At 39.3% G+C, this 15,091-nt stretch overlaps 1 protein-coding gene across 4 annotated transcripts; it reads right to left on the reverse strand.

Annotated features, from left to right (window-relative positions):
* Window positions 1-796: 796 nt before the first annotated feature.
* parlb (presenilin associated, rhomboid-like b) lies at window positions 797-11,939 on the reverse strand. 4 transcript variants are annotated; one of them, XM_079579716.1, is made up of 10 exons: window positions 11,767-11,939; window positions 10,000-10,276; window positions 7,872-8,012; window positions 6,402-6,450; window positions 6,244-6,339; window positions 4,221-4,370; window positions 2,547-2,617; window positions 2,215-2,316; window positions 1,115-1,212; window positions 797-1,031 (listed from the first exon to the last, which is right to left on the reverse strand). In XM_079579716.1, the coding sequence occupies exons 1-10, from the start codon at window positions 11,829-11,831 to the stop codon at window positions 920-922; spliced, it is 1,161 nt and encodes a 386-aa protein (XP_079435842.1). In that variant the 5' UTR covers window positions 11,832-11,939; the 3' UTR covers window positions 797-919. The 4 variants fall into 4 exon arrangements, with proteins under 4 accessions (XP_079435842.1, XP_079435841.1, XP_079435843.1 ...); XM_079579715.1 differs by having other exon boundaries at window positions 10,000-10,279; window positions 11,767-11,938; XM_079579717.1 differs by having other exon boundaries at window positions 10,000-10,279; window positions 11,780-11,926.
* Window positions 11,940-15,091: the final 3,152 nt, after the last annotated feature.

Consider the following 15,091-nt stretch of genomic DNA (forward strand, 5'->3'; position numbering starts at 1 on the left):
GTTTCTTTTATATCCTGAGTAGAGATATTGTTACATGTTGTAGAGCAGGGGGAGGCAACGTCAGGCCCGGGGGCCAAACCCGGCCCTTCAGCACAAAACCTCTGGCCCTGAGATGATTTTGAGAAACAGTATTACCCAAATCAGAGAGAACTTTTAACATTATTAGAGTTAAATGGGTGAAAGAAAGGTAGAAATACTGTCAATGCACCCGATTAGGTCAGATATTATGGACAACACTGACATTTGAAGGAAGTGCACTGGGAAAAGAGTAATTGTTTTAAGGAAGAAATGACTTAAATCTACTTGAATTAACAGATTAAATCTAAGGTTTGAGTAGATTTGGTCTTGGGCGAGATAAAAACTCTAGTAGTCGTTATTTTCTTTTTTATACTTGTTCCGTCGGCGCTTTAGCGTTTGTATCTTGGATCAGTTCAAACCGATTCAAATTCAACATAGAAGAACTTTAATTCAGGCAGTTTTAAGTCATTTATCTCATTTAAGACGGTCATGTTTCCAGTGTTGGCCTCCCCCTGTTTGTAGGACTTCGGTATTCAAAATGGCCGCTATTCAAAATGGCCGCCATAACAACAAAAGTCACATGACTGAAGGCATGTGTAGGCGTTAAGCTCCAGTCCAGGAGCTTTTAGTTTTGGGTAAAGCTGAATTGTTGAAAGGTGGTGAGGTGTTGGCAGATTTTAGTCAGAGTTTGTTTTACTTTAATTTGGATCTTTTCAGTAGAAACATAAACGAGACTGAAATGATGCAGAAACGTGAGGAAAAAAGGTCCCGGACGAGGAAAGTGGATTCAGAGAAAGAAGCAACTATTTTAACAACAAACTCAACCAAAATATCTGCAGAGAGTCTTTTTAAACAAGTCCAGAGCTCCTCCTCCTCCTCCTCAGGCCACGCCTCCTCCTCCTCAGGCCACGCCTCCTCCTCCTCCTCCTCCTCGGGTCCGGAAGTCGTGCCAAAGTTTCACAAAAGGTTCTCGTTTCTTCCAGATCAGCTCGTGTCCGAACAGAACGTACCAGCTGTGGGAGGAGACAGAGGTCAAAGGTCAGCCGTGGGAGGAGTCAGAGCGAGAGGTCAAAGGTCACGGTTGACGTTCACTCACATCCCAAACAGAGCTCCTCCTAAATGCGCCGCGTGGTCGAAGAACCTCCAGCCGAGGATCAGCCCGGCCGAGTCCATGGCCACGATGGCCTTCAGCGCCTGCACAGCAGAGGGCGCCGTGTCACATTCATGCACATGACAGACTGAGAGAGTGAGAGGGAGGCTGTGTCCGAACGTCCACACTGTCCCCTATATAGTCACTATATAGTGGTCACATGTTGTAGGGGTGTCCGAATGTCCAGAGAGAAAAAAGTAGTCACTCAAAATTTCCCACAATGCATCTGTGAAAGTAGTGAGCATCGATGGTCACTAAACGGGTCAATATTTCCCACAATGCACTGCGAGAGTGGGAGAAGAGCCTGACAGAGACAGGTCTTTGAACTAAACACGACTGAAGTAAATCAGCTGTTTCAGTCGAGTGTTTGTGTTTCTCATGAATAAACGACCTAAATATAAACGGTTACGGTGAAAAGATGCTAACGTTAGCTGCTAACCTTTAGCTGGAGCTAAATGACCGATAGCTTCATGCTAACGTTAGCTGCTAACCTTTAGCTGGAGCTGTTAAATGACCGACAGCTTCCTCTCGAATAATCCAAGTCATTCATGTAAAATCCATGTTAAATATAAAGTTTCTGACTCGTATTTATCATAAATATTTCACTGTCTCTGAGTTTGGTTTTTATCACAGAAATACTTTATTCCCGGAGTTTATTGAACTTTTATCAGATGTCGTCACTCAATCTGCTGGTGTTCGGACACCGGGCTCTGACCGACTCTCGTCTCTGAGCTCAGGCTGGGGTGACTTTTTTTTCTTTCCTTTTTTTGTGATGAAAAAAAAAGTAAAAGTGTAAAAGTGACAAAACAGTCGTTCTGTTTCATAAAATAAACGTTTGTAACAATAAATAAATTCAGATAAAAAAAAAATATATATATCTGCAGCTGCAGCGCGTGACGTCGCACAGCGCGGAGAAAGTAATGTGTGTCCGAATCGCCAACGGAATCAGTGACTATATAGTGCGGCCTGTGTAGTGAATGAGGGGTGAGGGACGAGGGTGGACATTCGGACACAGCCTGAGTGAGAGTGAGAGAGAGAGAGCGTACGGTTCCCGCTGTGAAGGTGAACATGGGCAGGAAGATGATGGCCAGTTTGGCTTCAGGCATTTTGGTGCAGACGGCGGCCAGGACGGTCATGATGGCCCCGGACTGAGGGGGGGGAGAGGAGAGAGGGGGGAGAAAGAGGGGGGGGGGGTAAAACAAAGAAAAAGTCACAGGATTTTATGTTAAACACAAACTACAGATTTTTTAATGTCAATATGAAGCGTTTGTCTCTTTAACGTTTACTCACAGAGGAGGTAAAAGTACAAGAACAAGTACAAGTACAGGTGCAAGTACTTCCTCTTAATTACTGAAGTACAAAGCCGTGTTTCACTCACCGCTCCGAGGGATGGGCCGAACCTCCCCGACGCTGTTTTAGCCACGTAACTGAACAACGTGGACACCACTCCTGAGGGAGAGACGGGAAGGTACTCTCTGCTGTTGTACATGTTTATGAAGGTACTCTCTGCTGTTGTACATGTTTATGAAGGTGCTGCTGTTGTACATGTTTATGAAGGTGCTGCTGTTGTACATGTTTATGAAGGTACTCTCTGCTGTTGTACATGTTTATGAAGGTGCTGCTGTTGTACATGTTTATGAAGGATGTTGTTGTGTGTTATGTAAGGATTAAACACCTCGGAGCCGCGTTAGTCGGTTCTAACGCCCGACACAGTGTTGTTCCTCCTGCATTCTAACGTCTAACGCGGCTCCTCGTTGTTTAATCCGCTTATACCAGGGTCCCACAAACCTAACATTTATAATAAATGTGTTTTTCATTGACTAAAGTCACTAAATCTGCCAGACTACGGGACTATTTTGTGTGGGTTATTAGCCGGTCACTGAAGGCTGGTCTCAGAGCGAGTCATTCTCCGCAGCTATTACGAGGATCTCAGTCAGGCTCAACGACACAACATCAGCACAGAATCACAACACAACAGGACTAACCCGGAAACACTTTTCCCTGAAAAAATGACCAAAAAAATGACAAAAAATTTAAAAAAAAAATACAAAAAAATGACAAAAAATTACAAAAAAATACAAAAAAATGAAGAAAAAAAAAGACCAAAAAAATGACCAAAAAAATGACAAAAAATGACAAAAAAATGCCAAAAAAAATACTAAAAAATACTAAAAAAAGACAAAAAAATGACAAAAACAAAACAAAAACAAAAATGAAAAAAAAAAAAGACAAAAAAATAACAACAAAAAAATACAAAAAAATGACCAAAAAAAATGACAAAAAAATAACTAAAAAAAGACAAAAAAAGACAAAAAAAAAAAAAATACAAAAAAATGACAAAAAATATAAAAAAAGTAAGAAAAAAAAAGACCAAAAAAATGACCAAAAAAATGAAAAAAAATGACAAAAAAATGACAAAAAATGACAAAAAAAATACTAAAAAATACTAAAAAATGACAAAAAAATGACCAAAAATGACAAAAACAAAACAAAAAAAAGACAAAAAAATTTAAAAAAAAAAGACAAAAAAATAACAAAAAAATACAAAAAAATGACAGAAAAATGATAAAAAAATGACCAAAAAAATGACAAAAAAATAACAAAAAAAATACAAAAAAAGACAAAAAATGACAAAAAAAAGACAAAAAAAGATAAAAAATGACAAAAAAATGACAAAAACTAAACAAAAAAATGACCGAAAAAATACAAAAAAAAATGATGAATAGCCTTAACCGTTTCCAATAGAAATGTAAAGCTCATATGTTATTAACAGTAGCTAACCTAGCTGCTCACTCTCCTCTACAAACATTTAGCAAACACTAAATCCATCCCATACGTTCCTGTCAGTCACTAATTACGCCTTTATCTGACTCAGCTGTGTCAGGCGTTGCTATGGCGACGCCACAGCGGAGTGACATCCCAGTGATTTAACTACCGGACTAAAATAATGCACCAGCCAATCAGAATCCAGTATCACCCAGACCGTGGTGTAATGTGTGTTATTGTGTTATTGTGTTACTGTGTGTTACTGTGTTGTTGCGTGTTGTGTTACCTGCAGACAGGTAAACAGCCATGAACTGCTCGCGGCCCAGCATGGACACGGCGCTGCTGGAGAAGCTCCACAGAACATACATGTTCGCCGCCAGGTGGAACAGAGAGTAATGGGAGAAGGTGGAGAGAAGCATGGGAGCACACAGAGACTCTGAGGAGAGAACATTATTATTATATTATTATTATACTGGAGGCGGAGTCAGACTCAGACACTCACTGGAGGCGGAGTCAGAGGGTAAAGCAGACTCAACACTCACTGGAGGCGGAGTCAGAGGGTAAAGCAGACACTCACTGGAGGCGGAGTCAGAGGGTAAAGCAGACACTCACAGGAGGCGGAGTCAGAGGGTAAAGCAGACACTCACTGGAGGCGGAGTCAGAGGGTAAAGCAGACACTCACTGGAGGCGGAGTCAGAGGGTAAAGCAGACACTCACTGGAGGCGGAGTCAGAGGGTAAAGCAGACACTCACTGGAGGCGGAGTCAGAGGGTAAAGCAGACACTCACTGGAGGCGGAGTCAGAGGGTAAAGCAGACACTCACTGGAGGCGGGGTCAGAGGGTAAAGCAGACACTCACTGGAGGCGGAGTCAGAGGGTAAAGCAGACACTCACTGGAGGCGGAGTCAGAGGGTAAAGCAGACACTCACTGGAGGCGGAGTCAGAGGGTAAAGCAGACACTCACTGGAGGCGGAGTCAGAGGGTAAAGCAGACACTCACTGGAGGCGGAGTCAGAGGGTAAAGCAGACACTCACTGGAGGCGGGGTCAGAGGGTAAAGCAGACACTCACTGGAGGCGGAGTCAGAGGGGAAAGCAAACACTCACTGGAGGCGGAGTCAGACTCAAACACTCACTGGAGGCGGAGTCAGACTCAAACACTCACTGGAGGCGGGGTCAGACTCAAACACTCACTGGAGGCGGGGTCAGACTCAAACACTCACTGGAGGCGGGGTCAGACTCAAACACTCACTGGAGGCGGAGTCAGAGGGTAAAGCAGACACTCACTGGAGGCGGGGTCAGAGGGTAAAGCAGACACTCACTGGAGGCGGAGTCAGAGGGGAAAGCAAACACTCACTGGAGGCGGAGTCAGACTCAAACACTCACTGGAGGCGGAGTCAGACTCAAACACTCACTGGAGGCGGGGTCAGACTCAAACACTCACTGGAGGCGGGGTCAGACTCAAACACTCACTGGAGGCGGAGTCAGACTCAAACACTCACTGGAGGCGGAGTCAGACTCAGACACTAACTGGAGGCGGAGTCAGACTCAGACACTCACTGGAGGCGGAGTCAGACTCAGACACTCACTGGAGGCGGAGTCAGACTCAAACACTCACTGGAGGCGGAGTCAGACTCAAACACTCACTGGAGGCGGAGTCAGACTCAAACACTCACTGGAGGCGGAGTCAGACTCAGACACTCACTGGAGGCGGGGTCAGACTCAGACACTCACTGGAGGCGGAGTCAGACTCAAACACTCACTGGAGGCGGGGTCAGACTCAAACACTCACTGGAGGCGGGGTCAGACTCAAACACTCACTGGAGGCGGAGTCAGACTCAAACACTCACTGGAGGCGGGGTCAGACTCAAACACTCACTGGAGGCGGAGTCAGACTCAAACACTCACTGGAGGCGGAGTCAGACTCAGACACTCACTGGAGGCGGAGTCAGACTCAAACACTCACTGGAGGCGGAGTCAGACTCAGACACTCACTGGAGGCGGAGTCAGACTCAAACACTCACTGGAGGCGGAGTCAGACTCAGACACTCACTGGAGGCGGAGTCAGACTCAGACACTCACTGGAGGCGGGGTCAGACTCAAACACTCACTGGAGGCGGGGTCAGACTCAAACACTCACTGGAGGCGGGGTCAGACTCAGACACTCACTGGAGGCGGGGTCAGACTCAGACACTCACTGGAGGCGGAGTCAGACTCAGACACTCACTGGAGGCGGGGTCAGACTCAAACACTCACTGGAGGCGGGGTCAGACTCAGACACTCACTGGAGGCGGGGTCAGACTCAAACACTCACTGGAGGCGGGGTCGGCGGTGAAGTAGCGGATCATGGTTCTCTGTAAGGCCGGGATCCTCCAGCAGCAGAACACCAGGACGTTCACCGCGATGATCCCTGAGTCAGAACACAACGTTAAGTCCTGGAGAACCACAGACGGTCTCGGGTTCGAGTCTCACCGGTGACGGCGCGCTGCCCCTCGCTCAGGGCGTTCCACCACTGGTTCACCTGAAAACAGAGGGTCCGCGGTCACATTTTTGTCATTTTTTGTCACATTTTTTGTCACATTTTTGTCATTTTTTGTCACATTTTTTGTCACATTTTTGTCATTTTTTGTCACATTTTTTACATTTTTTGGTCAATTTTTTGTCCATTTTTTTGTGACATTTTTTGTCACATTTTTTACATTTTTTTGTCACATTTTTGTCCTTTTTTGTCACATTTTTTGTCACATTTTCGTCATTTTTTTGTCACATTTTTGTCCTTTTTTGTCACATTTTTTGTCACATTTTTGTCATTTTTTGTCACATTTTTTGTCACATTTTTGTCATTTTTTGTCACATTTTTTGTCACATTTTTGTCATTTTTTCGTCCATTTTTAATCCATTTTTAATCATTTTTTTGTCCATTTTTTTGTGACATTTTTTGTGACATTTTTGCCACTTTTCATAAATTTTTCGTCACTTTTTTTATCACATTTTTGTCATTTTTTTGTCAAATTTTTTTCATTTTTTGTCATTTTTTTGTCACATTTTTTTCATTTTTTGTCATTTTTTTTACATTTTTTGGTCCATTTTTTATCAATTTTTTGTCCATTTTTTGTGACATTTTTTGTGACATTTTTGCCACTTTTTTTGTCAATTTTTTTTCATTTTTTGTCATTTTTTTGTCACATTTTTGTCATTTTTTTGTCACATTTTTGTCATTTTTTTGTCACATTTTTTACATTTTTTGGTCCATTTTTTATCAATTTTTTGTCCATTTTTTTGTGACATTTTTTGTGACATTTTTGCCACTTTTTCATAAATTTTTCGTCACTTTTTTTGTCACATTTTTGTCATTTTTTTGTCAAATTTTTTTCATTTTTTGTCATTTTTTTGTCACATTTTTGTCACATTTTTTTCATTTTTTTGTCATTTTTTTTAACATTTTTTGGTCCATTTTTTATCAATTTTTTGTCAATTTTTTTGTGACATTTTTTGTGACATTTTTGCCACTTTTTCATAAATTTTTCGTCACTTTTTTTGTCACATTTTTGTCATTTTTTTGTCAATTTTTTTTCATTTTTTGTCTATTTTTTGTCACATTTTTGTCATTTTTTTGTCACATTTTTTTCATTTTTTTTACATTTTTTGGTCCATTTTTTATCAATTTTTTGTCCATTTTTTTGTGACATTTTAGCCACTTTTTCATAAATTTTTCGTCACTTTTTTTGTCACATTTTTGTCATTTTTTTTGTCAAATTTTTTTCATTTTTTGTCATTTTTTTGTCACATTTTTTGTCACATTTTTGTCATTTTTTTGTCACATTTTTTTCATTTTTTGTCATTTTTTGTGACATTTTTGTGACATTTTTGCCACTTTTTCATAAATTTTTCGTCACTTCGTCAGCGCTTTGAGAACCGCCTCGTCGTGACCTGGGCTCTTACGTCTTTGCGCAGGTCTCCCCTCTTCTTGGGCCGAAGCTTCTCTAGCCAGTCGGTCTGGACCTGGTCGAAGTAGCTCTGGACCCGGGACTTGAGGGACTCGTACTGCCAGATCGCCGCCGAGCCGAACGCGCAGCCTGTGAACTGAGCTGGAGTTAGAACCGGGGTCCGGAGTTAGAACCAGAGTCTGAGCTGGAGTTAGAACCAGAGTCTGATCTGGAGTTAGAACCAGAGTCTGGAGTTAGAACCAAAAAAATGAAAAAAAAAAAAAAAAAAAAATTGACAGAAAAATGACAAAAAATGACAAAAAAAATGACAAAAAATGACCCAAAAAAATGACAAAAAAATGACAAAGAAAAAAAAAAATGACAAAAAAATGACAAAAAAATAACAAAAAAAATACAAAAAAATGACCAAAAAAATACAAAAAAAATACAAAAAAAATACAAAAAAATACAAAAAAATGACAAAAAAATGACCAAAAATGACCAAAAAAAATGACAAAAAAATACAAAAAAATGACAAAAAAATGACAAAAAAATACAAAAAAATGACAAAAAAACCGACAAAAAATGACAAAAAAATACAAAAAAAATGACAAAAAAATGACAAAAAAAGACAAAAAATGACAAAAAATTGACAAAAAAATGACAAAAAAATGACAAAAAATGACAAAAAAAATGACAAAAAAATACAAAAAAAGACCAAAAAAATGACAAAAAAAATACAAAAAAAATACAAAAAAATGACCGAAAAAATACACACAAAAAAAAGAGTCTGACCTGGAGTTAGAACCAGAGTCTGGAGTTAGAACCAGAGTCTGGAGTTAGAACCAGAGTCTGGAGTTAGAACCAGAGTCTGAGCTGGAGTTAGAACCAGAGTCTGGAGTTAGAACCAGAGTCTGGAGTTAGAACCAGAGTCTGAGCTGGAGTTAGAACCAGAGTCTGGAGTTAGAACCAGAGTCTGGAGTTAGAACCAGAGCCTGGAGTTAGAACCAGAGTCTGGAGTTAGAACCAGAGTCTGGAGTTAGAACCAGAGTCTGGAGTTAGAACCAGAGTCTGAGCTGGAGTTAGAACCAGAGTCTGAGCTGGAGTTAGAACCAGAGTCTGGAGTTAGAATCAGAGTCTGGAGTTAGAACCAGAGTCTGAGCTGGAGTTAGAACCAGAGTCTGGAGTTAGAACCAGAGTCTGGAGTTAGAACCAGAGTCTGGAGTTAGAACCGGAGTCTCGAGTTAGAACCAGAGTCTGAGCTGGAGTTAGAACCAGAGTCTGGAGTTAGAACCAGAGTCTGGAGTTAGAACCAGAGTCTGGAGTTAGAACCAGAGTCTGGAGTTAGAACCAAAAAAATGACAAAAAAAATACAAAAAATGACAAAAAATGACAAAAAATGACAAAAAATGACAAAAAATGACAAAAAAATACAAAAAAATACAAAAAAATGACAAAAAATGACAAAAAAAATACAAAAAATGACCAAAAAATGACCCCAAAAAATGACAAAAAAATGACCGAAAAAATACAAAAAAAAAAAGAGTCTGAGCTGGAGTTAGAACCAGAGTCTGGAGTTAGAACCAGAGTCTGGAGTTAGAACCAGAGTCTGGAGTTAGAACCAGAGTCTGAGCTGGAGTTAGAACCAGAGTCTGACCTGGAGTTAGAACCAGAGTCTGGAGTTAGAACCGGAGTCTCGAGTTAGAACCAGAGTCTGAGCTGGAGTTAGAACCAGAGTCTGTAGTTAGAACCAGAGTCTGGAGTTAGAACCAGAGTCTGGAGTTAGAACCAGAGTCTGGAGTTAGAACCAAAAAAATGACAAAAAAAATACAAAAAATGACAAAAAATGACAAAAAAATACAAAAAAATACAAAAAAATACAAAAAAATGACAAAAAATGACAAAAAAAAAATACAGAAAAATGACAAAAAAATGACAAAAAAAATACAAAAAATGACCAAAAAATGACCCCAAAAAATGACAAAAAAATGACCGAAAAAATACAAAAAAAAAAAGAGTCTGAGCTGGAGTTAGAACCAGAGTCTGGAGTTAGAACCAGAGTCTGGAGTTAGAACCAGAGTCTGGAGTTAGAACCAGAGTCTGGAGTTAGAACCACAGTCTGGTTTGAGCGTTTTCAGACCTACCCCCACAGTGAAGAACAGGGGCTTCACCAGGCGTCCGAACTGCCTGTAGGGGCCGTCCCTGAGGGGGGCTTCTCTGGGCGCTGGCTCCCGGGCTCTGGCCTCCACCTGGGCCGGGTCTCTGGGGGCCGGGTCTCTGGGGGCCGGGTCTCTGGGGGCCGGGTCTCTGGGGGCCGGGTCCTTAAGGGCCACTTCTTCCTCTGCTCTCCTCATTTCTGGTTTGCGAGTGACTTTTTTAAAGCCACATCTCTGCTGCTGCTGCTGCACACACATGCGCCACCTGCTGGAGACACCACAAACAGCAACATATATTAACCCCTTAACTCCCACCTGAACCGAGCACATTTTCTCCAGTTTGGCTTTACCCCAATCCAAAAGCTTCTGGAAAAAAGGTGAGAAAATAGATACAAAATTGAGACGAAAACCATGACGGAAATGTGACAAAAAAGTGACGAAAACATTGAAAAATTTATGAAAAAGTGGCAAAAATGTGACAAAAAAAATGACAAAAATTTGATAAAAATTTGCCAAAAAATGACTTTTTTTTTTTTTTTTAATGACGAAAAAATGACAAAAATGTGATAAAAAATTGATGAAAAAAATGACAAAAATGTGACAAAATGTTACAAAAAAATACAAAAATGTGATAAAAAATTGACAAAAAAATTGACAAAAAATGAAAAAAAATGAAAAAAACAAAATTGACGAAAAAGTGGCAAAAATGTGACCAAAAAATGACAAAAATTTGATAAAAAATTGCCAAAAAATGACAAAAATTTTTTACAAAAAAGACGAAAAAGTGGCAAAAAATTTGACCAAAAAAATGACAAATGTGACAAAAAAATGACAAAAATGTGATAAAAATTTGCCAAAAAATGGACAAAAAATGACAATTTTTTTAAAAAAAAAAGACGAAAAAGTGGCAAAAATGTGACAAAAAAAATGACAAATGTGACAAAAAAATGACAACAATGTGATAAAAATTTGATGAAAAAATTTACAAAAAATGAAAAAACATGAAAAAAAATGACGAAAAAGTGGCAAAAATGTGAAAAAAAATGACAAATGTGACAAAAAAAATGTCAAAAATGTGATAAAAATTTGATGAAAAAAGGACAAAAATGTGACAAAATGTTACAAAAAAATACAAAAATGTGATAAAAATTTGACAAAAAATTTGACAAAAAATGAAAAAAAAAGAAAAAAAAAAAAGAAAAAAAAGTGGCAAAAATATGAAAAAAAAAAAAGACAAATTTGCCAAAAAATGACAAAAAACGACAAAACAAATTACAAAAATGAGTTGAATACCCAACAAAAAAATGATGGAAAATAATCTGATGATGTGAGGAAAAAGATCCTTTCGGTTCAGGCGGGAGTTAAGAGGTTAAAACAAAACAAAGTCATTACAGTATATTAGTACATGTTAATACTTATGTTAATACTATTACTGAAGGTGCCAAGGTCTGAGCAGAAAATGTAATAGTAAACACAACAGTTTTCACTTATTAAATCTTTATTTAGTTCGATTGTACTTTGGAAAAATGGCAGATAAGACTACAATGTGGTTCTACAATTATCCACATTTTGTGTCTTTAAAATCTTTGTTTATTTCAGACAATTTCATCAGATATCAAGACCAAAACAACCCGTTAGCCGCGTGTGCTAACAGATGCTAACTCCCGGGGCTAACGGGGCTAATGCTAACAGCGGCTCTCGGCGGCGCGCTCTGCCGGGGCTCGGAGCTCCAGGCCCGGGGAGCTGAGGCCTCACCTCCCGCCGATACCCTCGGGTCCCTTGAGGCGGAGGAGAGCCCCGCAGCGGGCCGTCCACGCCATGTCCGAGCCCGGTGTGAGCCCTGTGGGTAAGCCGCTAATGTAGCAGCGGAGCCTGGGGTTAGCGGGTCCTCTGCCGGGTCACAGCCGAGGCCAGGGCGATGGAGGGCGGGGAGAGCGCCATCCACACACCGCTGGGAGCCACTGCAGGAGGAGCCAGAAAATACTCGTGTTTGCAATATATTTATTTCATTGAGTTACATTTTTGTCATTTTTTGGTCAAATCTTTGTAAATTTTTTGTCATTTTTTCGTCAATTTTTGTCACTTTTTGCCACTTTTTCATCAATTTTTCATCATTTTTTGTCAGTGTTTTCTCACTTTTTTGTCACATTTTTGTCCTTTTTTTCGTCAATTTTTAATCAAATCTTTGTCATTTTTTGTTACATTTTGCCAATTTTTCATGAATTTTTCATCACATTTTTGTCATTTTTTCGTCATTTTTTAATCAAATTTTTGTCATTTTTTTTGTCTGGTTGATTTGATATTTTACTGGTAAAACAGAATCTTTAGATAACCTCAAATAATTTACTTAAATTATCATTGATATTTTAGACGATATCAATTGTACGAATGTGGTGAATTAAAGTCAGGTTTAAAATAAACAAAAATAATATTATAAAATAATAATTATTAAATAGAAAGTAAAAGTAAAGTAAAAAACAGGCGAAACGAAATAGTACCTTAAATATAATTATCCGTCACATCTTATAAAGAAAAACTATTTAATTCAAACTATTTTGGGCGACAAAAACACCTCAGTGACAGATGTAGATGTAGCTGCACGATCGTGAGCGGGAGCACGATTGTCCGGAAAACACAACTGCGCATGTGCATTGCTAATTCTTCGCACTTTTATGTCTTTTATCTTTGTCTGAACAGTTATTTAACGACAGTAAGTTAAGGCAACGCCGCTTCAGAGCTGAAGGGTCCTGAATGCAGTAGAGTTCATTCGGTAGAAATGTTTTAATAATTAACGGCCTCAGACGAGAGGCGGGCGAACAGCATCAAGCTAGGCTACCCGTTAGCATGTTCGAATATTTCAACAACAGAAGAACTTTTTAGACTCAAACTGACTGAAACGTGTGGTTGTGGCTCTGATAAAAGACTCAGGGCTGTTTGTGAAAGAGACATGTTTCCTAAAGTGACCGTTTGTGGGATGTGTTGACGTTTGTGCTTCCGCCTGGGCTCGTGCCGCTTCCGCCCTGTGCTTTTACTGTGAAAGTGCGTGTTCCCGGAAGAGCGCTGACGTCACTCTGGTCCATCCCTGGTCCTGCTGCTGCTGCTGGTGCTGCTCCTGCTGTTGTTGCTGCTGCTGCTGCTGTTTCTGTTGTCGTGCACGGCCCGCCCGGTTCCGACGGTTCGGCCCGGCCTTTGAGCGCGGACAGCGGGACTCAGGATGGCAGCGCCCGGCCTGACTCGCTCCGGAGGCAGCGCGGGGAGCAGCCCCACCCTGGCCGCACACAGAGGCCTCGGGGGCGGCCTGGGGGCTGGACTGGGCCCCGAGCTGGACTTCAGGTCAGAGACACCGGGTTTAAACGGGTTTCGGCCCGGGTTAGTCCAGGCCTGTTTATTCATTCAGAGCTAAAGGAAGTGGATTTATTTAAACATTATCCACAAACATAAACTAAAGCCTAAATGTCTTTGACTGGAGCACAGGTGCTGTATGTGCTGCTTATGTGGATGTTATTGTTTAGTTGGTTATTTTTGTTATTTAACCTCTTGAACCTGAACCGAGAGGATCTTTTTCCTCACGTCATCACATTGTTTTTCCATCATTTTTTTGTTGGGTATTCAACTCATTTTTGTAACTTTTTTGTAATTTTTTTGTCAAATTTTTGTGACATTTTTGCCACTTTTTCATCACTTTTTCATCACATTTTTGTCTTTTTTTTTTTATCACATTTTTGTCATTTTTTAATCAAATTTTATGTCATTTTTTGTTACATTTTTATATTTTTTTGTGAATTTTTCGTCGCTTTTTTGCCAATGTTTTCTCACTTTTTTGTCACATTTTTGTCATTTTTTTCGTCCATTTTTTGTCACATTTTTGTCATTTTTATAATTTTTTTGTCAAATTTTTGTCTAATTTTTGTCAATTTTTCGTCGAGTTTTCATCACATTTTTGTCCATTTTTCATCACATTTTCGTCCATTTTTTATCACATTTTTTATCACATTTTTGTCATTTTTTGTTACATTTTTATATTTTTTTTGTCAATTTTTCGTTGCTTTTTTGCCAATGTTTTCTCACTTTTTTTGTCACATTTGTGTCATTTTTTCGTCCATTTTTCGTCACTTTTTTGTCATTTTTTGTTACATTTTTATAATTTTTTGGTCAAATTTTTGTCCATTTTTTTGTTACATTTTCGTCACTTTTTTGTCACATTTTTTATCACATTTTTGTCATTTTTATAATTTTTTTGTCAATTTTTTGTCAAATTTTTGTCCATTTTTTGTCAAATTTTTGTCCATTTTTCGTCGAGTTTTCATCATATTTTCGTCACTTTTTTGTCAATGTTTTGTCATTTTTTTCGTTCATTTTTTGTCAATTTTTTGTCTAATTTTAGTCAATTTTTTGTCACTTTTTTGTCACATTTTTATAATTTTTTGGTCAATTTTTTGTCAATTTTTCGTCGAGTTTTCATCACATTTTTATCAAACTTTTGTAATTTTTTCGACTTTTTTTAGTCAAATTTTTGTCATTTTTTGTTACATTTTTGTCATTTTTTGGTCAAATTTTTGTCATTTTTTGTCAATGTTTTCTCACTTTTTTGTCACATTTCCATCATTGTTTTCGTCTCTGTTTTGTTGCTATTTTCTCACCTTTTTTCCAGAAGCTTTTGGATTGGGGTAAAGCCAAACTGGAGAAACTGTGCTCGGTTCAGGTGGGAGTTAAGGGGTTAAATGTTGACTTATTGACTTGATTGGGTTTTTATAAGATATGTTATTTGTCTCTCTAACTGTGCTAAATAACCACATAAACATTTACAAGGGAAGTATTGGCTGTAACCAGTGCAAACATGAGGAACTGTTCAGGCCTGGGCGACTGAACTGAACATCTCAGTGTTGGGGTAGACGCGATAAACATGATGAAGTCCTGAAGTGATGCACCGATACGGGGGGTTTGAGTATCGGCCGATATACGATATTACCCGATACCAAGAGACTTTCCTAAAAGTGTCTTTCTCTTTCCTTCATTTTAAGATCTTTTCTTGCCGTGGTCAGATCAGTTACATCTAAATGAATTCCTGGAAAAACCTTAA

Source organism: Gobius niger, assembly GCF_951799975.1.
Source record: "Gobius niger genome assembly, chromosome: 1".
Lineage (NCBI taxonomy): Eukaryota > Metazoa > Chordata > Actinopteri > Gobiiformes > Gobiidae > Gobius > Gobius niger.